The sequence below is a fragment of the Phycomyces blakesleeanus genome (assembly GCF_001638985.1).
Source record: "Phycomyces blakesleeanus NRRL 1555(-) unplaced genomic scaffold PHYBLscaffold_12, whole genome shotgun sequence".
Taxonomy (NCBI): domain Eukaryota; kingdom Fungi; phylum Mucoromycota; class Mucoromycetes; order Mucorales; family Phycomycetaceae; genus Phycomyces; species Phycomyces blakesleeanus.
The window spans coordinates 857,168-882,406 of record NW_017265145.1 but is presented as its reverse complement, the minus strand read 5'-3'; the positions used below and the strand labels follow the sequence as shown (position 1 = coordinate 882,406).

Genomic DNA, 25,239 nt, shown 5'->3' with positions numbered 1-25,239 from the left:
ACCAAGAAGACTACCACTACCACCAAGAAAAGCTCTGCCACCAACTCTTCTTCTGGTAAATTCTCTGGCGAGGGTACCTGGTACGGTACTGGTCTTGGATCTTGCGGCGAGGTCAGCGCCAACACTGATTTGATTGCAGCATTGGTAAGCTATTACATATCAGCTTACAAATACTAGAAATCTAATTTTTTCTTTCTTTCTCTACTACAGAATGCTCCTCAAATGGGTGTCGTCCCTAACCCCAACAACAACCCTCTCTGCGGTCGCTATGTAAAGGTCAATGGTCCTAATGGCACCAGTGTCCGCGTTAAGATTGTCGATACTTGCCCCGGCTGTGCCTCTGGTGATCTCGACCTCAGTCCCGCTGCCTTCACCAAGCTCGCTGACTTGGGTGTAGGCCGTATCAACATCAACTGGAATTGGGATTAAATACCGATCTTTCTAAGCTCTAGATGAGATAGAAAGCACCCTTTTTTTTACCTAAACTCCTCATTCTTCACTCCTATAAAAAAATATACTACCGATAGCTTCCCACTATCCTAGCTGAGAAGGAAGTCTATCCAGGCGCGTAGTACACACACACACACACATATATATATATATATACACACTTTTTGTCGAAATAACTCTGCTAGTCAAAGTCTATAGATTCAATATACATTCAATAAAAAAAAACGATCAATCATTTGATTATCTTGATACCTCAAACAAAAATTATAAAGCATCAAAAGCTTTGTGTATCATCAGTGAAGGTTAATAAAAGCTTGTTTGTAGCCGGAACGCTCTGGGTTTCCGTACCGAGAGCTAATTAGCAGTGCTTACTTCATAAAGGTACACTAAACTATAATTTTTGTGCACCTTGGCGAAAGGTAAGAAAACAATACACAGTTCGAGATATACTTTGTCTGTTTATATGGTCTATATCGATAGTACCCCCTCAGTTCCAAGCTTTTTTTTTGGTTTTCTTTTTACTCTTTATAAACCATCAGACTTTCCAAGTTTGTGCAATTTTTCATTTCCCTCCTCAGTCCTCAGTCCTCACTCGTCTATATCGAACTTTGGATTTGATATATATACAGATATGTAAAGTAGTGTATATTACAAGCAATGGTAAAATAATATATCTCATAGACTACATTACAGATCATAATACTGCTTATAAAAGCAATACTCGATAATTGAAATATCTTTACTAAGCAACACTTGTCCACACAAGCGAGATGTCAACCAAGATTTGTTGTTCGATCCCGATGTGTTTGTACGAGAAAAACCGGGATATAAAAGCTGGTTTTTATTATTATTTTTGAGTAACAGAAACTTTTTTCTTTTTTCTTTTGAAATAACATATCCGACCAAAGACACAGCTCTCCGGGATTCATTGTTAATTTTTTCTTCTTTACTCACTTACCACAATTGTCTTGGTATGTATAAGTATGCATGTATTATTGAAGTAAACTACTGCTAATCTCTTCTTCTTCTTCTTCTTTCTTAAGGGTTCTTGACTTTATTACAAGTTTATGTTTATAATCGACAAGTTTTACAAACTTTTCACATACCTTAAATTAAGGATCTCTATAAAAAAGATCAATGAAGACAAAGGCGATGGATTAGATAAGCGGCGTAACAGAACTGTTCCTAAGTTTTTTTTTGGGTCTTTTTTTTTACAGCTACGAAACAGTGACCCCGGTCACAGCTCAAAAGGAGCAACCTTTTGAATGTCCAGACCTCTGCCTTGTATACAAAAAGGGAATTGAATATATGTGTCCCAAAAGGCAGGTGTTACTTGAATGAAGAAGAATAAAAATAAAGGGATTTTGTAGATGGAATGAATACTTGTTTTTTTATTTTATTTTTTATAAAAAAAAAAGTAAAATAGAAGCAAAAAAATGAATATATGAGGACATAGGTAATAATGATAGTGGGAACTGTTTTCAACGGTTTAAATACCATTATTTATATATTATATATATATATATATATACTGTATTCTTATTTAACGCGGTTAATGATTCTTTACTAAATCAGCCACACACACACACACAAAAGAAAAGAAAAAGATGGGAATTGTTGTGAAATTTGAACTGAGATAAAAGAATAAAGGAGAATTATGGGATTTATGGGATTTATTTGAAAGGTGCATGTGTAGAAACTTACTATGTAAAGTCCTGACTAAAGCCAATTGTAATTAATATACAATCACAATCACAATAACATTCACAATTACGGTTACAGTTACAGTTACAGTTACATATGTATTGAGTTGAATTATAACCTTGTATAAAGGCAGTCTACATCAAAATCCTCAGATTTTAAAGGAAATCAAGGTCAAAAGAGAAAATTCGATTTCTGTAGTGTATTAAAGGGCAAGACATTTCAAAGAAGCTTCAAAAGCATTATTTTATGGTATTCTAAATACAGCTAATGTGCTGTGATGTATTTGGGCCAATACTCTAATTACCAAAGACTATGGTAAGAAAGCCAAAAAAAAAGTATTTTTCTTTTTTCATTCTTCAGCAAAGAGACGAGTCAAATACAATACTGTTTCGATATTTAGCAAGACTGCCGCTGCGGATTGAAATGAATTTAAACATATTATAGAGGTCTACATATCAAAGCGCAGTCATAACTCGAGCTCTTAAAGACATTGCAGAGAATATATATATATATATTCAATTACCAAGTATATATAGATATATAAATACTCGCTCTAAATGTTACAAATATATCACCTTGTCAACCTATATGGCAAGGGTTCAAAATTTTAAGCTTTATAGCTTATGAAAAAAGAGACCCGCAATATACTAAATATATTTATCTTTGGAAAGAAAGCTAATTAGTACCACTAAGGGGAAAAAAAAGAGTGGTTGGAAGGGGTGATTTAGGGGTGATTTGAAGTATATTATTGTTATTATTTTTTCGACTTTTGCTGTGGAAATCAGTGGGTTGCTTTTTGGAATGTCTTTTTTTTTTAGCGCTTTATAGCTATTACAGCGTCTAAACAGCCCTCTATAGTTGCATTTGGCATAGCAGTCGACGCAGAAGAACTGTCCATATATATTGCTCCTTTTACCATTTATAAAAGACCAGGCCATAGCTCTTATAACTTTTGCAGATGCTTTTCATTAGAACCACTGGATCGTTATTGTTTTTTTGAATTGTGCGTACTTGAAGGGCGAATTGGTGTTTAGTATTTACATATTGAATTGCTTTATATGCCTTTTATCTTTTTCTTACATACATTTTGAGTTCAATAGATACAGAAATTAAAGGGTGATATCTGTATATAATATTTATGAGCTATACTGCGTAAATAAAACATTTGAAGGATTATTCATTATATATATAATAATAATAATGCATGTTGGTGCTTAATGTAATTTCTTTTCAGATGCAATTAAGGTAGAGCTGAACATCTCATATTCAACTATCTATAGAAGATTCTGTATTCACTTGACAGCTTTACGAGAAGCTGTCAAATATACCCATTAAAGCACTTATAGTTCCTTATAAAACATCTAGTGATAAATAAAGTACATCTCGAGGGACATTATTCTGGGACTTGTCTTGTTTGTTTCTTAAAGTAATTAGCAGCATAGAACTGCTTACACCATATATGTGAATAATAATAATAATACTAAAAAAAAATCCTGAGAAATCTTTACTAGATTTTCTAAAAGTCATCTACTATTAGTTTTGGAAGGAAATAAAAAAAACAAAGCTTCCCATGGCCACCACTCATTAGCTATGATTTTTACTTTTATTTTTATTTTATCTTTCATAGTTACGTTCAAAATATGTCTCTATAAGATTTTCACAAGGAGAAGAAAGCAATGTGATGCTTTGAATGCTTATTAGAGAAGCGTTTATGAAGGAACGATTACCATATCCATATTTCCTCGCAGCTTACAACCATAATAATGTAATTCTATGAGAGTAAGCTATATATACTAACAAATGTTATTTGTAATATTTTCAGCCACATCATGGCTTGATAAGCAATACAGAGGAGCATTCTTATTGTAAGCATTGTTATTCGGTATATTAGCAATCTAACTATCATTAATACCATTGAAGCAGGTATTAAGCATGAATATTCATAATAATCTTAATTTTGATACAATATTCAACAAATGAATACTAGCCAATCAGAGCAATCAAGCCATTTTCATTGGGCTGTTATGGTTGACTGCCCCTAGTTCCTTTTCTATCTTATTTTTGCCACACCTTGCAATGGGTGCCCAATAATGCTATAAATGTGCCAGAGCCATAACCACCTACCAATAAAAAATAAAAATAAAATAAATTATTTGTCACTTCAGAATCTTGCTGACAAACAATGTAACCTTTTTTGGATATAACAATTGACACATTTTGTTATTAATGGTAAGTCCATGTTCTTACATCTCATTAGATAATAGCCTGATGTTTCTGTATATAAGTGTGTGTTCAAATCTTTTCAATTGAATTAAAACAGCCAATTCAATAGCTATATATATATATTGTTTATAATACTTTAGTAAAATATTATAAATCTAGGTGTTAAACAATAAATTTGCTTTATAACCAAATGAAACACAATTTTTCTTCTTCTTACTCTTCTTTTAATAATAGAAATAGTAATACTAATCATCACAATGATCAAAACAAGGATTCTTATCTTGAGGCTTGATATTCTTCATTGACCCAATCGTATCTTAGTTGTGTATACCTTGGCTAGTTTGTTCTACATAATGGGGCTGCGTTTTCTTAATATATATATATATATATATTGAGACTGTAGTAAGACTATAAGTAGTGCTTTGTGAGACATTAAAGTCTACAAATCTATAGTATATTTTCTACTACATACAACGACATCAATGATAGTAATAGTAATAATAATCAGCTTACTTTTTTTTTATATTTATTTTGAGCTAAATTGCTAATTTGATTATACTGTTATTATAGATATTCAAGAATAATAACAAGTACCCAACACTTTATAATGGCAGTGTAACTCATCTATTTACTTAATTGCGCTATGGATTCTCTTATTCGTCTACATCACAGATATAAATTATTATCCGTTATCTATAACTCTTATTGGTCTACTCTTATATTATAGTACAGTACACAGACACACATAGTAATGTCGATTATGTTTTCTCTTTCTTTTCAGGATGAGCTATATTTCCAAAAAAACAAACAAACATATAGTAATAATCACAGACTCTTAGCAAGAAATAAAGAAGAAAGCCATATTGAGCTATTAATTTATTAAGTTGAATTATCACATATACAACAATAACAAAAAAAACACCTGTCGTAGACTTGAAGTCTAGGTCAGTAAAGACGTTCTAGATTAAGTAATAATAATAAAAGGTGATAAGAAGCTTACATATTTTACTGATCAAAACTGGTACAGATTTAGCCTAATAAAGCACATAAAAAATAGATATATGACTGTTTACAAAATCCCTTTTTCCTTTGGTTTTACAGCTTCGTAAACCCCATATAGAGCGCCAAAAAAGAAGATTAAAGAAAGGATGAAAGAAAGCTTGTGTATTCCAAGCTATCTCTATGGTCTGTCTGGTTGTAATCTCAAATTTACATCCATTTACGGAATTCACGTCGGCCGATACCTACATATAGACTTCTTTAAGTACAAATAACTCAACACAGGGTACAGAATATATATATATATATATCATGTATTATGCTTTAACTCTTAATCCCTGATTTAACAAAGCCGCACAGCACCTAATAGAGCATTACTGTTAAGTTAATGCCAAAAATAAAGAGAAAATAAATAGTTCAACATGAATGGGCTCAAGCGACTTGCAAAGATATCAAGTTTCGTGCTTACACAAGACCATCTGGAGTTCTTTGGAAGAAATATACGCATTTCATATCTCATTTCCCCGCATTATTGGAACAATCTGAAGAGGCTCCGAAATAAGAGCAACATACATTAACCCTGTGTTTGTGTAAAGGAAATTTAAATGCATAACAGAGTACTAGCTGTCCAAAATGAAAATAAATGTTGCGTGTATTTCATTCAATTCAAAACGGAAGAATATAAGACAGACAGGATGTTTTAGTACTTTGTGTCAATATATCCCATGATGAGCTCCTTTAATACCTGTGCACATATTATTTTCTGTGTACCAGAAAGCATAATAATCTACCGCCAAGATATACTCAAATTCCAGTAGAAAACTTACAAATAATATCTCCTCCCCTCATATCCCATCTCATTTAATTCTTGCAATATATAGATTGAGGCTCTTGCACCCTTCCTGACATAAATTGAAAGCTATGTCAACAAGCACCTTTCGGATTTTGACATGGTAGCACCATAGTCCTGTCTTCTTCTTTTTGTATTTGTTACTTCTAGGTCCAATCAACCAGTGTGTACAAAAAAATCTCTAGTCCCTTACCCATCGTTATTTAGACATAGGTATCCTTATGGACTGCACAATACCCTTTTGTCTTTGTGGTGAGTTTCAAAAGGATTATATACTTTATTGACACAAAAACATATATATCACATAAAACTCACCCTCTAATAATAATACCTACATATTAAGAATATTTCTGGCTTTGTACGTATGTACGTATGTATGTATTTATGTATATATGTGTGTAAATGGTTATATGATGGGTTAAGAGCTGGAGTGAAACGTAATACTTGATCCCACTTCTTTTTACATACTTTACCTTTAACCCCAACCACAATAAACGAGATATACAGTCAAAGCCCTCTTCATTACTATAATGTGAAAGGTGTTGTTTGTAATATCTCGGTATTACACTTGTGTGATTGTAACTGTAACAATAATTGGGAAACCTCTAATAAGAGACAGATGTTTTACAACAGCCCAAGTCTTTTTTTTTTCTTTTTGGAATTTGCACGTTTCTTTATGGTACATGATGTTTTCACAAATTTTAGTATGCATTGTTAGACATGTTAATGTGGGAGTGTTACATACATAGTTTCAGTGTAAAACGGTTCCTGTGTACAATTACATTCATCATTATTATTATTTTGGAAAACACCATTAATTTCATTTCATTTCATTTTATTTTTATTTCTTACAAATAATAAAAATATATATCTGGAGAATATATTAACCATTAGTCATGTAGTGTGCCAGCCCTTGGGCAGTTTGGAAGGTTTTGTACGCTTTATTTATTTTTAATAAAGGAAATCAAGGTGCAGGAAACCGATCTGTAAGTTACAAAGGCATGGTATCCATGCAGCTGTAAATTGGGCTCTGTATCGATCGGTGAGTTTATGACGTATAATAGAATATCTAGTGTTGGCGGGAAACATGTATTAATAGCCAATGCACATATATTTACAAAGAAAAAGAAAGGTATATCTATCCTTTGTTTCTGGTTGGTGATTGTTAATGATGATATTGCCTAGTATAAATCTTTAGGGGACAATTATTGTTTATTGCAATTATCAAGAAATAAACTTACAGTTAATTTGATTTGATTTGATTTGATTTAATATATGATAATTGGCTGTGAGAATATGGCTATTTTATAATTGATGATGGGAAGGACGTTTTCTTTTATTGTGAGAGTATCATTTTGTGCTATTGAGTCTAGTGACATTAAGAAAACAAGAGACAAGGTACAATATAAAATATAAAAATAAAAGTAGATATTATTTGATAAGCAATTGTTGTATCACTCTTTAGCTGCCTGACTTTTTAAATCAAGACTTACATGAGGATTATATGATTTGTGTGTGTGTAAATTCAAGTGGATCATCTTCTTATTTAGGGATACTGTGAAGGAGAAGAGTAATAAGAACAAAAGGGAAATAGGGTAATGTTGCCTGTGCGCTATACAAAATGAAAGCATAAAGAGACTAGATGGCTTAGTGAATAAAGTCCACGTTTGTTGATAAACGATTGTTTCGGATCAAGGAATACATTTGGTCTTTTTTCTCAAAAAGCCAAAATTATAATAATTTATTTTTCCCTTTTGGTTGTAGATAAGAAAATGAAGCTTTGATTAGATCTTTGTAATTTATTACAATCATAGAGTCTGTAAAATGTGTTTTTATATATAAAATAATAATAAATTTAGGATTTTATGTATCTGTTGGTCCGGGATTCTCGGTAAATATGGTCCTTCGTATGTGTATGAAGGATACCATTGGTCAAAGCCCTTTGGTGGGTTTCCCAGGGTCATTAAATGTCCTGAAATTAAGTGGAAAAACGTATAGGCTGGAATATCACGTAAGACACGTTGTTCTTAGAATTTCTAGACTACCATTCTTGTACACTAGACTAGTTCTTTAAATAAATATATATATATAAATAAATTATAGGTGTATATATAAATGTGCACTTTTACCTACATAATTGATTTAAATTAAGCTTTTGTTAGTCTGCCAATATTCCTTATATGGGCATTTACACCCCACACATACCATTATATATTACATATTTATAACTTGTTGAGGCAAATACAAGTAAGAATATTTTTTATTATTTATTTATTATGCGGGAATTTAAAATCAGGGCAGAAAAATAATTTTGAGGCTGCCCTGAATGTCATATATTATTGTTATTTTTTCGACTTTTGCAGTGGGAGTCAGAGGGTTGCTCTTTAGAATGCTCTTTTGTCGTTAGCGTTTTAATAACCCTCTAGAGTTGTCTTTATCATAGCAATTAACACAAGAGAACCGTCCATATATATATATATATATATTGCTTTAAGATTTTGTCGAATTGATTATCGACAGAATCACAAAAAATCTGCATTACTTCATTAAGTTTTGATGTATTGTCTTTTTGAATTGCACATACTTGAAGGGCGACTTTGTATATGGCTTGTACAAAAAGATCATCGTATTTCTCAAGAATCAGGATGCTCTTCTGTTTCCTGAAGAATATGTGGCAGAGAGCGATCATTTTATCCAAAGGGGTTTGATCCAATTGAGGAAATAGGCTCCGGGATATACATATTCTGATGCTCTTTGCCAATGCTTGGCAGGGGTGGGTGTAGAAAGTGCGAGGTTCTTCTTTGGTGAACGTAGAATCTCGAAATCGTTTATCGGAAAACCCATCGGATGAGATTACCATGACATGGGGATATAATTCTGTTGCGTCCATCACGTTCAATGAAGTCCTTGTCGCCTTTTTTTTTTTTTTTTTTTTTTTTTTGGAGTGAGACAATTACTGGAGCGAGACACTTCTTTACATTGTTGGCGGGGATATAAAGCATGTCTATGCGCCGGCCATCTCTCTGCTCGGATGGGCTGAGGGTGAAGTCGTTGCCCGACATGCTTTTAATGCCAAGGGGTTTGGCTACAATGACCTTGATTTCATTAGCCCGTAGAATTTCTTTGCTTGACAGGTCATAACAAGGTCATAAAGGTAACATCGTAGGGAGAATCTCGTAGCGATCTTCACTGCCCTCTTGATGGTCTTGGATATTACCACTTGGAGGGGGTGAAAACCCTACTCAGTATCCATATTATTATGATTTTTAATTCTATATTAGCTGACTCCTTTTTTTTTGTTCTTAATACTGCTACGAGTATTGGGGTATTTAAAGGATGCTATTGAAGCTATCATAATAAAAGAAGAGAAGATAAGGTGCCTGATATCTCAAATGAAAACAAATTTATAAGAGTATATAAAAAAACAGGAACCCTTTGACGAGGGGTCCCCACCACTGACTTTGTCTTTAGTCGCACTTCTTCCTTCCTTCCCAGCCTAAACTGTCCATTCTGTCTCTCCACACTGGACCTTTGAAAACTTTGCCTTCTCCTACCCTCGCAAGTTTCAAGTGTGGAAGTTGGTATTGAAACAACTGTTCTTTATTATTTGTCTCCGACGCTTGTCTTTTTCTTTTGATCTCCTCCTCTCTTCATATTGTGTGGGACCATGTTGGAATGGTGCACGCTTGATTAGGAATGATGGGAAAAAATATCTGACAGCACTCCCCTTACTCTTTAATGTGGTTGCAGCTAAGGTAGTGACTGCAATATGTAGATCCTATTACCTCACCACTAATGTGTAAGTGTTTATGTCACTCTCGTCCCTTTTATTGTACACCTATTTCTTAATTATTATTATTTTAGTTTGAAAGGCCGCCAACTCTATGCGTCGGCAGTACCAATAAATATAAATACACACACAAAAAAGAGGATGAAACAAATGAAAGTAAAAGGTGGTAACTTACTAATTTTACGTCATCAACTGTGACGAAATATATTCTCAATCCAACTTTTAATTAGTCAGTCGTTTGTTGTATTCTAGAATACTATTGTTATAAGCTTGTGTGTGAATATAGAATATCGATTGATTTTTTTTTACCTTTTGAATTTTATACCGTTAAACCGGCGTTCGGATCTCCATTCTTTTATATATATATATAATATTACTTGCCTATAAATCAGATATATTCTTTTTGGTAGATCTATTTGTATTATATAAGTACACTACACTACACTACATTACATTAAGTATATCTATATACATACGATTTTAGCTACAAAAATGAATAAGTAAGTAACTAGAGCAAAGAAGATTTTGGCTAATAGAAGGACAATAATAAGACTGCGTAGAAATATCCTCGGCACGTTCTCTACAAGTCCGAGTGCACCTAGACAATTCTTTCTATCATCGAACGATTTTATTTTTATTTTATTTTATATATATATATATATATATACTTTGTTAACAAATATTAATTAATTATATACCCACAGTCTCATTATAAAACTGAGGTTCAATTATACGTGGATCCCTTTTTCTTATGTATATATATATATATATATATTATATGTATATCATCTAGGTATGATCGTAGAAATAACAGTAATAATCATAATAATCATAATAATCATAATAATCATAATCATAATTGTATTATTCAATATAAAGCAATCAAACAGGTGCTAATTCCTGTTTTTGCTAGCCGTGGAAATAAGATACGGTTTAGAAAGGTATCTGTTTTATTTTATTTTTTGGTTTCAAAAGATCAGGTAGTTTTGGAACAGTTGGGCTTATTATTGGTCAGGCATTAGAGAACAATAAGACAGGTCCCCGGTTTACACACACATATGCGTTGCCTCTGTTTGCATATCTATTCGTGGATTGCTTCGTGTGCGTCTCCGTGTACGTTTGTACGTGTGTGTGTATTACTATTATTGTGAATTAGGAAGCACTTGCCAAGATAAAGCACACACACACATATATATAAATAAACATTAATCATAAAATCACAGAATTATATAATAAAATGCTATGCAAGTAATATATGAATATACATACAGAGTATCACTCTTGATAAACTAAAATTATTCAGGTATGTATATATTGGCTTGTTCTTATTACTACTCCTTCTCACTGCTTTGGCTTGATCGTTGTGCTACTCATAGACACGCGAGCAGCAACTAATCTGGCGCCTGTTTAGTGTAACTGAACCATTGCACTAGGGAAAGAACGTGGCTAATTGGTTGTCGCATGTGTCCGTACTACGGTAACAAATTATTTTGGATATCTAAAGGTGTTTTCTTACTGGTTTTTTTCTTATATTTTATTTTATTATTATAGTATGAGATCTTCCATTATGTGGGTATAATGTGTGTATTATTATTATTATTATTATTATTATTTGCCTCCTTTTCCTTGCTTGATTTGGAAGCAATATTTGTAAAGTTCACTACATGGACCCTAAACATACATCTTTTTTACACAGTTTTATAATACATGAATATAGTTTACTATTCAGTTATTCAATTATTCAATTACTCAATTACTTCTTTTAATTATTGCTGTTGCTATTGATGTCTTGAGCTACTAATTTAGCTTTCTATTTGATATACTGACACAAGCCCTTACTCCCTCATATATATATCTGCCTATTTGTCCTGTCTTACCTGTCATTCATTTACATGTTGAATTTGAGATGTTCGGGTAAATAGGCAAAAACGTGTCTTAATATTTTTGCGCACGGCTGTTCAAGATTATTCTTTTTTAGTCTTGAGTAGAAGTGTGGTTGGGTTCCATGTGCACAAAATAAAAGTAAAATATATATAAAATAGAATAAAATAGAATAGACGTTAAGACCATCCGAATTTAACACAAAAAAACGTGCGACCAATTACAATCTAGTAGGCGAAAATAGATATAGAATTTATTTATATAATTTAATAAAATGAATAAGCAAGACTAAATGTGCAAAAAAAAGATATATATATATATAAAGCTCTATTTCCTCAACCACCCATTTCTTTAGTTCTTTCGAAACAAAGCAACAAACAGCCTTGGAATAAAACCAGCTTTAAACAACCAAGCCAGTCAAATATCCTATTCTATCTATCTCTTGTATTCCAACAGACAAAAGAACAAGAACAAATATCAATATCAATATCAATATCATCATCAGCATCACAGATCAAATAGACAACCAACATGCATTTCAACCATTCTACTCCTTGTCACGATTCGCTCTGTGTAGACACTACAGTCACCCAAGAAATCAAACAGCTCGAAAAGACGCCCATTGCCATGGTGTCAGTACCATCTATCCGGTCTCGCACCCCACGAAGCAAGATTTCCAAAAGAAAACAAGTCAAAAACGCATGTGGTAATTATTCAACACCCCCTTCTATATATATCTATATTTCTGCTTCTGTTTCTGCTCATTGTATTTACAATGGCGTGGCTCTTAATTCGACCTCTTTTGAGTCACAAAGTTGATGTGATACGAGCCACACACAAGAACAAAATATAGAAGCTCGTTTCTAACCTCACATGGTTCAACATTTACTAATCTCCGATATTATATTGTATATATTAGTCAATTGCCAAAAGGCTTGTAAGAAGTGTGACGAAGGAAGACCCTGCAAACGTTGTGTCAAGCTTGGTCTGACTGAAACCTGCATCAATTCTCCCAGAAAGGAGCGTAGAAAGGGTGTCAAGAGAGGTCCTTACAAGAAGCGTCGCCACCATCAAGCTGGTAAATACATCAGGATCTATTTTAGATCTTTTACAGAAATATTAATCATTTTTGTTATTATTGTATTTCAGTTGTCATTCGACCCACAAACGAACGTCAATCTCAGGAAATCGTTCCACCTATCCTAACCAGCCCCGCTGCTCTTTCTGTCACCAAAGAGTCTCCTTTATCCTACCTCACCATCCCGTCTACATTGATGTCTCAGCAACCCTGGCAGCCAGCCTACGCTTCGCAGACAATTGAGCCCGTCTTTGGAATCGACAACCAAGCATTCTACATTGACCAATCTGTCAAGCCTGAACCTGAAGAATTCTATGCCGACAGCCACTTTTTTGCCACCTCTTCCACTCCACCTCTCTCTCAATCGCCCTTGTCCGCAAGTGATCCATTAGATCTCTATGGTCTGGGCAACTTTTTTTCAGCAGCCGCGGTAACAGCAACAGTAGCAGCCGAAGCAGGAACTGAGGCGACTGAAGCAGGCCTACCATCATCATCGTCATTTTCATCGGCAGCATCCTATTCATCTTCATACTCATCATCTTCTCTCTCGCCCCTATCCATCACACCTACCTCCCAGACATTCCCCAACCAGCCCTTTTATCCTACAGAAGACCTATTTGTCGCCACCCCCGTTGTGCCGTCTTCCATTCCTCCTTTAGTAGAAAACAATACAACATCAGGATCATACGGCGCAATGTTGAGTCATGGAAACAGCTTTTACCAGCCAACCGACACCAGCCTTTTGTTCCCTCCTACCAGCCCTACCGATGGCAGTTTTAGTGTTTCGATGGCATCCAACCCTAACGCCCTCCCATCTTGGTCATCATCAGCATCAGCCTATGTTCCAAATCTGTCACAGCCAATATACCAAACACAGACCATGCTGATCCAGAAGCCATTTACTCCCTGGTTAGACCTCAGCCAGACCTTTCAGGAACCAGCATCGTCTTGGCAATCGTTTATGACCACCTCATTCATCTAAGAAATTTAATCCAAAAAAAAAAACAATTTTAAAGAGGGAATGAATCTGGCCTGTCCTTCTTCTTTATTGGAAAATATTCACACATCTGTCCACACCAACTAAGCATATCCTCAAACAAGAAATAATCCACACCTTCAACCAAAAAACCAAAACCAAAAAAAAAAAATCAAATCAAACCGAACAGAACAAATACCATCAGATTCACTTGCATGCCACATCACACAAACATTACATTATACATTACATGATCAGCATTTTAGACGATCGATTTCCTTTATCTACTTGTTATTTATTCTTAATATTCTTCTTTTTATTTTCTCTCATATCATATGCACATGAATCCTACACACCACCCCCAAAAACCACACCCCAAATGCATCTTCTTCTTTTCACTATTATTTCTTTTGTATGTTTAGAAACAAAATCCTCATATTCACATCACATCTACATCCTTTTTCTTCCTTTTTCTTTTTTTTTTTTTGCTTAAAGAAAAATGGAGAAAGTCTTCATTATGCATATATTCTCCATGCCATCATTTTTATTTTTTCATCAATAAACCTCATCTAGACTCATTTTCATCCAACAAGAAACATGTCTTTAATTTCTTCGTGATTCTCTTTTACCAAATCATCATTTAGTCAGTCAGTATATCAAGGTCTTTCTTTCTTCCTCTTTTTATATACAACACATGGAAAACAACAATAGCTACTGCCACCATCACTCCCAAAAAAGTAAATAAATGATTTAATTTACATTTGTAATTTGTAATTTGTAATTTAATTGAGGGAGAAATAGGAAATATAAGGAAATAATAGGTATGGAAATAGATGAAAAAAAAAAAAAGAATATTGTACAACTAAGAAACTATACTCTTGATTTGTTGTAACCACCACATAAACGATGGCGTTTGAGCCAAGCAAGGTATCCAATTGCAGCCAGCGCAAACACAACAACAATGACAATAACGGCAATGAGCCACTTCTGGATATGATGAGATCGGGTAACCTTTGGTCTGGGCTGAGTAATGGACGCATATGGAGGGTCGCCTGCTCCAGCAGAGATCTGGTAGGCCACCAGACTCTGGAAGGGCGCATTGTAATCCAATGCAACCTCGGTCTGGTCATAGTCCGAGCGCTCGTCAAAGAACTTGTCGTCTTCGTCTGGTCCGCCTACAACAGCTCCATAGAGCACATGCGCCTCCACAGCTGGGGAACTGTTGATGTTACCGATATCTGTACCACCCGAAGCACCTGCATGGTGAGGATTGACGGGCGAATTCATGTGAACACCAACCACATAAGGTGTCAACCTTAAACAAAAACAAAAATAATCCAAAATGATTATTATCATCATTATCATTTAACTTTAACTCACATCATGTTGTTTCCGAGCATGTAATCAATTTGCTTGATCGCAAACGAATTGTAATCAGACTCACGAGACTTGTCATAAACGTTGTACAGCAAGGCCAATAGAGCAGTGTCCTGAGCAGGGATGAGCGAGTTTGAGTTGCTGTACCCCCCACACCAGAGCAGACCGCCGCTTGTGAAGCTACAGGGCCCTCCCTTTTTGGCTGTGATGATTGTGTCGAGATACGACTTTGCGGCCGTGCTGTATTTGGTGTTTGTGTTGTCAATGCCTGCCCCGAGTACATAGACTGCGCCGGTGGGGTCACTCCAGTCCAGAAGCGGAGTCGTGGCTGCGGCAAGCTGGCCCTGGTCAAAGTATGTCGAGGCCTTGTCACGGTAGGTGGTGTTGCCGGTCGCACGGAAAATCCACTGGGCGCCATACACAAGCTGGGGGTAGAACACATTCGTGTCATAAAAGTCTTTGCCCTGTGGAATGGCGTTCGTATAGACCTGGAATGGCTGAGCTGTCTCGGCAAAGCTGTAGAGCGAAATCGCGTGGCTCAGAAGCGTTTCGGCATAGCTCGAATCGTTCAATTGGTTTTTAAATAGACAGGCTGCAGAAGCAAACGCGGCTGCTGTCAGGGCAGCTGCATCAGTACCTGGTGCGGTTGCATTGATCATGTACGACGGTCGGGGTGTCGGGATCGACGTGTCCGGGCCTATGAGTTGATTAACCCAAAGAAAATGATAGATAGTAATTTACATGTAAGAAGATATACATATTTCATACAGTATAACACAGTATTCGCATAGATACTATTTAGATTGTTTGTACAATAATTATAGTCATAATAATAGTAATAGTAATTATGTTGTTATGTTGTTATGGTTACCCCAGTAGTTGTTGTCCACATCGCCATCGCCAACCTTTGTTTTTTAAAAAGAAAAGAAAAGAAAGAAAGGTCGTTAATATATATATATATTTAAATAAACTCATACAAATTTATTCTCCTTTATTGAGCAATTGGTTGAGACTGTGTGTGTGTATATGAATGTAAATGTATAGATTTGTTGCTATGTAACCAATATGTATATACACTTGTGCTTCGTCAAAGAGAAAAAAAAAATAAGCTCACCTGTAAATAAAGTATGTTTGGGTCGGGATGGGCTTTGATCAACCAATCGGTTCCCCATCGCATCATATCGTAAAGGTCTTGTGTCCGGTTTGTTTTGGCGTAACCATCGTACCATTCGATACCTCCCCAGGCCACTAAGACGAGGGAGTGGGCGAGTGGAATAGTGAATTTCAAATAATCACTTTTTTTTTTAAAAAAAAAAATAGGTATAGATAAATAGAAATGTTAGTTGTTAAACAGGTTTATAAAGTGTGTATATATGTATATTTACCCTGCATCATAGTAACCACCAACAAGATCTATATTGTGATCACTTCCATCTTCAAGGCCAGAATCATGGCGCCTATAAAATTCAAATTTGATCAAATTGATTAAAACACGGAAACAAGAATATATAATGGTACCAAAGTTCTTACCAGTCCACTCGATTGTTTGCTGGTAGTTTGCCACTTCTCTGGGCTTCGTAAAACCAAAGAGAGTCATTTAACAGGGCACTGTAATATTGGTTGACAGTTGAATCTTGAGCCAGTACTGATGTAGCTAGGCCCAAAAACAGACCAAGAGTTCTGCACCGCATTTGTATATGTGTCTATGTATCTTACTACACGCACGCCTAAATATTTATACAAAGAAGATGGAGAGGAAGTAAAGAAAAAGTTTGTGAAAGAGAGAAAGAGAGAAAGAATACAAAAAAATAAAAAAAAAATTATAAATAAATAGAATACAGGTATCAAGTACCTATTTTTAAAATACTAAATAAATAAATAAATATCGATTATATATATATATATATATATATATGAGAAAGACTCAGTCTATCGAACAAAAAGAAAAAAAAGTAGAGCGATTGAAGGGTTCGGGACAAAGGGGGATTGAATTAAAATTACCTTAATAGGGAATTTACTACATCTTGTAATCATCGCACGAAAGAAATGTATCGGGGAATCTCAAGTAAGCTTTATTTTCTCAAGGTTTTCTTATAGCCCTGATTTTGCTCTATATAATAACCCTTTTTTTTTAAAAAAAAATAAAATAAAATAAATTACTAGTATATAATTTGTAGCTCTCTTGACGAGCTGTACATGCTGTAAATATATGTACAGATTCTTGTATACCTATTAAAGATATACAGATATATATATATATATATAGATATATATATAGATATATTATACATATATATATATCTCTCAATACATAAATAAACAAATAAATGTATGTATTATTTATAAACCAAAAGACAAGTATGACAGTTATACAAAAATGGCAGGCAATATATACATATATTATATCCTACTATTCTGCACTGTACTAAGTTGTTCTAAGTTGTGCTAAGCTGTGCTGTAGTATAATGTTTCGGAAACCACTCCACCCTGCTCAGCTTTTATTTTTATTTTTAAATTCACACCCACAACCCATCTATATATATATATAGATATATATATTCTTACATACATTGAATTGTACATAAGTAAAAACGTGCGATTAAGAGACGCAGCTGTTGGGTCGTAAGAGAATAAAGATAGGTTGGACAGAGCGGATAATTGGCATTCACCTTTATTTCAATTATATTTCAAATCTTTGATACTCTTCCATTCCCAAGACTTTATAATATAAATATCAGTAGTTACCTCGATATTTTGCTTTTAGTTCAATTGTCATTTTATCCTGTATTTTGTATTTTTCGTTTTAGAGGCTGTGTGATTTATTCATTTATTACAAATATAAAATAAAATAAAATAGGGTATCGGAGAAGGCTGCCACAATTCGGGATAAACGCCACTTTACTGTGTTGTGAATGCTGTGGAACTATCGACAATAATCATAAACTATATATACATGTATACAAATGCATACATATTTGCAGCCATATAATACCAATATATAAATACGTCTATAATTCACTTCAATTTACTTTACTTTTGCGTATTCTCTCTCTCTTTTCATTCTTGTATTCAAACTGTATTACACTAGGTCCGACCGTTTCTCCGGTTCATTGTCGTACAGGTAATAAAACATATATAATCAAAAGTCCCCCCTCCCTTCCAAAATACTTTGTACTTTCTTAATCATTACCGTGTACACATCAATGCATGTCCCATGGTCCATGGTAAAAACAGAACTTGGTATCTAATGGTAACAATCACCACCATCCCCAGTATTATTATTATTATTTTTATAAAATGAAAAATATATATATATGTGGCATTTCAAGCCACACACTAATAAATCCCCAATTTTTGTTCCTTAAATTTGTATTTTTATTATTGTATACCTAAATATGTCTATATTATCATATCGCATAATTCGATTCTTATTATTTTTTTTCTTTACATATATATATCTTACTTGAAGAATTACGTTAAAGCTTACCAACCAATTGGTTTGGTACTCGACATTGGAATACATTTGATAAGCTCTTCACCAAAACAACAACAGCGACCAATGATCTTGAATAAAGTAGATAGATATATAACATTTGAACATAATTTTCTGCCATAAAATAAAATAAAATAAAATAGCAAGATATTTTATACATTAAATAAATCAATTGAAATTATAAATTGAAACAGGAGTATGTATTTTGTGATTATATTGAATAGGGCTTCATTTCCTTTTATATTGATTTTGATTTCAAATAAGACATATATAGATATAGATAGATAGATAGAGAGAGAAAATGAAAATGATCTGGTGCAACATGAATCAATTAACAATAAATATACATTGTGCACTGAATTTTAGTTATCCTTTACTCATCCCTTTCTCATCATGGTCGACATTTCACTTGTATTTCGGGTCATTAACATTGTTGTGGCAGTGTTTATGATTATTGGTGCAGTTGCTACCATCATTGACGGAGGTAGATCTCAAAAGGAACCTACTTTTTATTTTTGCTTTCTTCACCCTGACAGTACTTGATTTTTTTTTCTTTGCTTTTTGTATAATGTGAAATATACAACAATAAATAGGCTTTCCCAATTTTATTCAAGGGATCTTTTGCATGTAAGCAAGGATATATTAGAAGCCAAAAGAAAAAGAATATAAAGAATAAAAATAAAAAAAATAAATACAGAATATGCTTTATTCTTTTGTCCTTTGAGAAACACCCAAACAACTAATCCAATTAAATATTTTATATGCATTATACTTTATGCTGTATACTTCTTGTCGTCGTTGTTGTTGCCTGTCTTTTTTTTTTTAAAAAAAAAATATATATATACATTTTAATTTTAATGTTAATGTTAACAATATTAACAACAGTCTTCTTGGACTCATGACGGCCGTATTTGAGTTTAAGCTTCCGGGGCAGGTTACTCAGTTCGCCTCCTTTATGTTCTCTTTCCTGGGCCGCGGCATTTGTAAGGATCTAATAACCAAATGAAATAAAATGAAATAAAATAAAATAAAAAGGGAAGCAGAACCATTGACTAAAATTCAAATTATATAAATATATATTTTTGTAGTTTACATCTTGCAAGTATTATATTTCTATTAGAATGATAATTAATCAATGATGTGTATTGGGTTCAGTTTCCTAACTTTCTTTTAAATCACAAAACTTAGTGTTGGAGGCATTACACTCGGCTACAAAGGACTATCGATCGCCTCGGGTGTCATTGTAAGCAGTAAAAATAAATAAATAAATAAATAAATAAATAAAAGAATAAAAGAGAAAGATGTGTAATAATTGATTGGCAAATTCAAGATACTTGTGGTGGGAGTTGCCTTTGTAATTTGCCACTTTATCCGCACGATCGAACCTCCTTCAAATATGCGACAGGTTGCCTTTGATGAATCAATCGGACACACCACAAGATTGCAAGGGTCACACATCGAATCAGCAATCCCTGCACCAGAAGCAACCCATAAGACATTGATATCCGATGGTCATACAGTTTAAAATAAACAAGTTGAAGAGAAATAGGACGGAATGGCAACACATAAATATATTGAGATATAACAAATGTAAAAATAATATATAATAGTGCGTTTTTTTGTGTGAGAAATATATAGAGAAATATGATGAGGATGATAATGATGGTAATAATGACAGTGACAGTGACAGGTAATTAATGTGAATATGAATATGAATATAAATATGAATATGAGTATGAGGAGAAGGGAGGGTAAATGCATCTGTTTGAGGACAAAATAAAATAATGGGGCTGTTTTTTTTCTTACATTAAAACTGAACAAAAAATATAAATATAAATATAGTAAAATAAAATAAAATAAAATAAAATATATAGATAAATGAATAGAAGGATAGTAGGACTAGAATACTGTGTACGTCTTTATGATTTATATTGTATGTTGTATGTTGTATGCTGTATGCTGTATGCTGTATGTTGCATGTTTCGTTTTGGTGTCTTTTTTTTTATCCAATGGTGGAGTAAAGCACATTTCTATGTCGCATCCAGAGTTTGATCTTGCTCATCTGTGAATCGACACTATCCAGCCGGTCTTCCAACTCTTCACGACGTCGACGTGTTAGCGCATTACCACCACTGACAGGAATCTTACTATACTCAGCCTGGAGCTGGAAGCAAATAAATGAATGAATATAGTGTACCATTTGTAGAGACAATTTGATAAACAATATGTAAATAAATATATATAGATATATAAGTATGTATATAAGTATGTATGTATGTATGTATGTATATAAGTATATAAGTATATACGTATGTATAGGTAGGTATATATATATACACATATATATAATTAAAGAAATAGCAAGTAGACATGTGAGAGACAGGCAAAGAAGAGGACTGCACAGAAGAAACAGCTACGTACAAGTTCTTTCTCCAAAAGGAGTTCTCTTAGTCGGACGTCTAGTTCTGCTGCCGTACTATTCTCCGTCTCTTCATCTTTTGGCGCTGGGGTGTCCGACAGCACTAAGGGTTCATTTGTAGTCAACATACTCTTCTGTACAGACTCAACAGAAGTATTAGGTTCTGTCTGACGCTGTCTGAGCTGAGCATATCGCAATTCTCTCACCACTGCCTTTATAAAACTATAATATGAACATAAAGATGAATAAAATATAAATAGAAATAAAGAAATATGCATATGCACACCTACATGCACATCAATATGCACACACACACATATATATATATATATATATATTTGACTAGGCTTACCTTGCGTCAGAAGTAGAATCGTACAAACAGGAACTGCCTTGAGCAAGGTCACTGCTGAAAATTCCCATACGCAAGAATTGCTCCATCGTAGCCTTGAGGACACGAACCTGGTCTTGAGATAGTTCAAGCTGAGCCTTGAGCTGATCTATTCTGGTATTATTGTCATCAGAACAAGGTTCCATTGGTTCTTCCTTGGTCTCCAGCTGACGACACTTTTCAAGATCTCGCTTAAGTTCTTCATTAGCACTTGACAATTGTCTACAAAGTATTATATACATAAATACCGTATCTTATCTTTGGCAGAATACTCTTACTACCAAACCATCTTCTTTCCTTCTTTCTTCTGGTAATCTATAGAGCTGCAATCAATCGATGCTTACCTGGCTTTATCAGAGGCTTCAGCTAATCTGCGCACAGCAGACGTCAGTTCTTCCTTACATTGTTCTTTTTGCAACTATGCAAACACATTAATATCACCAAATAAATAAATAACTAACTAAATACCTTTTCGGATTCCCACTTCTTTTTCCAATCTGCTGCCTCGGTCGAAAGCAAATCAATGTTTTGACTAAGAAAAGCAATATCTCGGTTGCAGGCTATACACAATATCAAAAAATAAAATAAAAAATAAGCACGAGTTTATATTATATTATTTTCTTTATTTTAGCAATTAGATGCCTCTCTCCCTTTTTTTTTAACGGATGTTTGTGTTTTGGGAGGGTTTCTTTCATTTCTAAAGCTCCCCCCCCCCCTTTTTTTTTTTCTTTTTTGTATGCTTGCCTTCTTTTTGACCCTGCAATGCCTTGATGACTGCCTTGTCCTGATCCAGGGCTGCTCGAAGCTGATCTACAGTATCGATGCGCCGCCGTGGACAAGGCGAATGCTCACTCGAGTCAGAGGAGGTGTCTGTGTCTGGCCGGTGTTCGTCTTCATCACTCGGTTGGCCTGACCACCAACTCGCTTCAGAGTTCATGGAGCTGTCCAGGGGTGCGTCAATGTCGTTGTGGTCAGGAATCGTAGTCGTGGCCGTATTAGCCCTGCTGTGGAGATTGTTCGCAGACGACCATCCCTGCAAGTCTTCGCGTGCATTCACCCGGCGCGTCAGTGTACGCATACTCTGGGCCGTGTCTGAACGGACAAGGGGACGTGCGCCACTCGTCCGTGGCGAGTGCGGTGGCGAGTGCGAGTGTGGGTGCTGGAGTCTCCAGCTCGCGGCGGCTTCTTCGTCCTGACTAAACGATCGACGGAAAGAAGTGGCAGGTCGGGTGGGCAGTTCCTCGCCCATCGGCTGGGCCAGCTGCCGCAAAGTTGCAAGGGATGCAGCTGGCCGCAGGGTGCGCGCCCGCTGCTGAAGTCTTTCCTTATAGCCGCAATCGTCCGAAGCCTTTGATGACCGTCTGACGACTGATGAAGGAGCATCATCTGTGTTGGCGACTTCAGAGTTATTGAGTCTCACAGGTGCATCTCTAAGAGTGTACTTTGGAATCTCGTCTCTGTCTCTATCCTTGTCCTTATCTTTATCTTTGTCTTTATCCTTGTCTTTTTCAGAAGGTCTGAGTGAGCGTCGGAGGTCGGGAGACATCTTACGGGCAGGGGGTTCTTTGGGCAGTTGCTGTTCATCCGAGTCTTCTTCGGATGCACTGTCGAGGGATTTGCGTTGGGTCGGTCGTGGATCGGGCTCAAACACCTCGGGGGTGATTACTGAACGATGAGAGGCAAGTGAAACTATACGGCGGATCGAGCGTTGGCCGTCTGTCTTGCGTACAGTTGATGCTCGTTGGTGCTTTTGATCTTTGGGTAGTCCAGGCAGTGAACCTGTGACAGTTTGAGACACGGTACGTTGTCGTACACGCGTTGGTGATGGACGATTTTCTTGCTGAATATTCTGGTTGTGGTGCTGCTGTTGCTGCTGTTGCTGCTGCTGCTGCTGTAGTTGATGTTGCTGTTGTTGATGTAACTGTTGCTGATATTGGTGTTGTTGTTGATTGTTATTGTTACTATTGTTTTGCTGGTGACCCACATCTTGCGCTAACATTACTGCCGGTAGACTGATAACTGATGTCTTTCGTGGGGACAGTAACGGGGTAAGTGAAGTATCAACTTTTGTCGGCTGTTTAGGACTGGCTATTTATTTATTTGTTTATTTATTTAAAGCAAAAATGTTGCTTAAGAGTGTGAGTGTATTGGAGCCATTTGTTTCTGATTTTCTGGTTTTTTTTTCTGTTATTTCTTTTTAGCGTGTTGTTTACCTTGACGACGATGATGTGAAAGTAAAGAGCTGTTGGTGATGTAAGGGGCAATTTGTTTTTTTTTATAAAAGGTGCAGGAAAGGGGGGGCAAATTGGGAAGTAGGAGAGAGAGAGAGAGAAAAAAAAAAGAGGGAAGGGGCGAAAGATGTAAGTAAGTTGATTTATCTGGGCGAGTTAAACGCCTTTTTTTTTTCGTTGCTTAGTGAATCAAGTTAAGACTATATTGGTTTGGTAGATTAGTATACCTTAATCTTTTATTCTTTGGTTTAGTGCTCTCCAAAGAGTCAACTTCGTTGGTTGCTTCTACATAAGTATATGTATATGTATATGTATGTGTGTGTGTGTGAGAGTGTGAGAGTGTGGGCGTACACATGAATCAGTAAATGTCTTCCTGCTTCATTTTGCCTAGTCTTTAATTTTACCAGCAGATATCTTTGGATCTTGAGAGAACGTTTCTGCTTGGTGTCCGAGCGAAAATTTTTTGAGTTGCCAGAACTTTTGACCAGTAGAAGCTCTACTTTCTTTAGACTTTAAAGACATTATGCTAGTAGTAATGATATATAATATGTATAATTACACACACTATATATATTTATATATTTATATACAGTGAGTTGGGTTGGTGAACAAGACAAAGAGAGATAAGAAGAAAGAAAGAAAGAAAGAAAGAAAGAAAGAAATATAAATAAAAAGGGAGGAAGAGAGTATGGGAAATACACGCGTTAGATAAAGAAATATATAAAGTGGAAGAGAAAGTGGAAGAGAAAGAGAAAGAGAGGTAGATAGAGGAAGAGGGATTGTTTCTTTAAAAGAAAAGACAGGATTTTTCTGTACCTTGTTTCCCCCCCTTTTGAGGAACAAATTGATGTGATATTAATACTGTGCAGTGAAATGTTGATGATTCTACCAAGTCTACATTGTTTTTTTTTTCTTTTCTTTTCTTTTCTTTTCTTGTGGTAGCCAGAAATGGGTTCGTCAATACTGAGCTGTGTAGTGTGAATTTATTTAGTATTCTGATCAACAGGCATGGTATGTGAAAGTCCTGACTACCTTAACAAAGCATTACATGGCATGGCATTGTGCGAAAAATATCTTCCATATATAATAGTAACAGCAAAAATCATAATAATCAATTAATTACACTTCTTTCAATAGAATACTGTCAACCAAAAAAAGAGAGAGATTTTCTTTAATACCCCCCTCTTCCCCTTAATTTTTTCTTTTTTTTTGCTTTTTTTGTTTGGTGTATATATATTGTCTGTATATATCTATCTGTCTATCCACACACGCGGAATCTTTAGACTGCCGACCGGGACATTGTCTACCTGGGCTCTACACAACAGGATGGGATTCATTATCCTGCAGTGGTGATATGCAAATATATATTTTATTCGTCAT

The 25,239-nt window shown here is 35.0% G+C and overlaps 7 protein-coding genes across 7 annotated transcripts; 3 read left to right on the top strand and 4 right to left on the bottom strand.

Annotated features, from left to right (window-relative positions):
• Positions 1-60: 60 nt before the first annotated feature.
• On the top strand, positions 61-423 carry PHYBLDRAFT_8378 (hypothetical protein; the record flags this gene model as incomplete). The annotated part of the gene is made up of 2 exons (XM_018443611.1): positions 61-144; positions 211-423. Coding segments are annotated over 2 exons (297 nt in total), but the record flags the coding sequence as incomplete, so codon positions are not given.
• Positions 424-3,863: 3,440 nt separating this feature from the next.
• Positions 3,864-5,884, bottom strand: PHYBLDRAFT_169191 (hypothetical protein; the record flags this gene model as incomplete). Its single annotated transcript, XM_018436018.1, has 6 exons — positions 3,864-3,938; positions 4,067-4,104; positions 4,225-4,274; positions 4,402-4,486; positions 5,378-5,411; positions 5,846-5,884. The coding sequence occupies 6 exons, from the start codon at positions 5,882-5,884 to the stop codon at positions 3,864-3,866; spliced, it is 321 nt and encodes a 106-aa protein (XP_018290972.1).
• A 2,753-nt stretch (positions 5,885-8,637) lies between these two features.
• Positions 8,638-9,288, bottom strand: PHYBLDRAFT_146250 (hypothetical protein; the record flags this gene model as incomplete). Its single annotated transcript, XM_018431610.1, has 3 exons — positions 8,638-8,658; positions 8,769-9,140; positions 9,205-9,288. 3 exons carry the CDS (start codon positions 9,286-9,288, stop codon positions 8,638-8,640), a joined length of 477 nt encoding a protein of 158 aa, XP_018290971.1.
• A 3,140-nt stretch (positions 9,289-12,428) lies between these two features.
• Positions 12,429-13,969, top strand: PHYBLDRAFT_181685 (Zn(2)-C6 fungal-specific transcription factor; the record flags this gene model as incomplete). The annotated part of the gene is made up of 3 exons (XM_018438505.1): positions 12,429-12,603; positions 12,817-12,975; positions 13,047-13,969. The coding sequence occupies 3 exons, from the start codon at positions 12,429-12,431 to the stop codon at positions 13,955-13,957; spliced, it is 1,245 nt and encodes a 414-aa protein (XP_018290970.1). The 3' UTR covers positions 13,958-13,969.
• A 1,011-nt stretch (positions 13,970-14,980) lies between these two features.
• Positions 14,981-16,968, bottom strand: PHYBLDRAFT_87673 (glycoside hydrolase family 9 protein; the record flags this gene model as incomplete). Its single annotated transcript, XM_018443669.1, has 6 exons — positions 14,981-15,266; positions 15,332-16,025; positions 16,200-16,233; positions 16,443-16,623; positions 16,714-16,785; positions 16,859-16,968. Coding segments are annotated over 6 exons (1,377 nt in total), but the record flags the coding sequence as incomplete, so codon positions are not given.
• Positions 16,969-19,214: 2,246 nt separating this feature from the next.
• On the top strand, positions 19,215-20,346 carry PHYBLDRAFT_146247 (hypothetical protein; the record flags this gene model as incomplete). Its single annotated transcript, XM_018431609.1, has 5 exons — positions 19,215-19,305; positions 19,415-19,448; positions 19,707-19,763; positions 20,010-20,064; positions 20,152-20,346. The coding sequence occupies 5 exons, from the start codon at positions 19,215-19,217 to the stop codon at positions 20,344-20,346; spliced, it is 432 nt and encodes a 143-aa protein (XP_018290968.1).
• Positions 20,347-20,823: 477 nt separating this feature from the next.
• Positions 20,824-24,381, bottom strand: PHYBLDRAFT_169187 (hypothetical protein; the record flags this gene model as incomplete). The annotated part of the gene is made up of 10 exons (XM_018436017.1): positions 20,824-20,985; positions 21,243-21,462; positions 21,593-21,850; positions 21,973-22,046; positions 22,097-22,188; positions 22,385-23,407; positions 23,591-23,716; positions 23,842-23,870; positions 24,087-24,144; positions 24,264-24,381. The coding sequence occupies 10 exons, from the start codon at positions 24,379-24,381 to the stop codon at positions 20,824-20,826; spliced, it is 2,160 nt and encodes a 719-aa protein (XP_018290967.1).
• Positions 24,382-25,239: the final 858 nt, after the last annotated feature.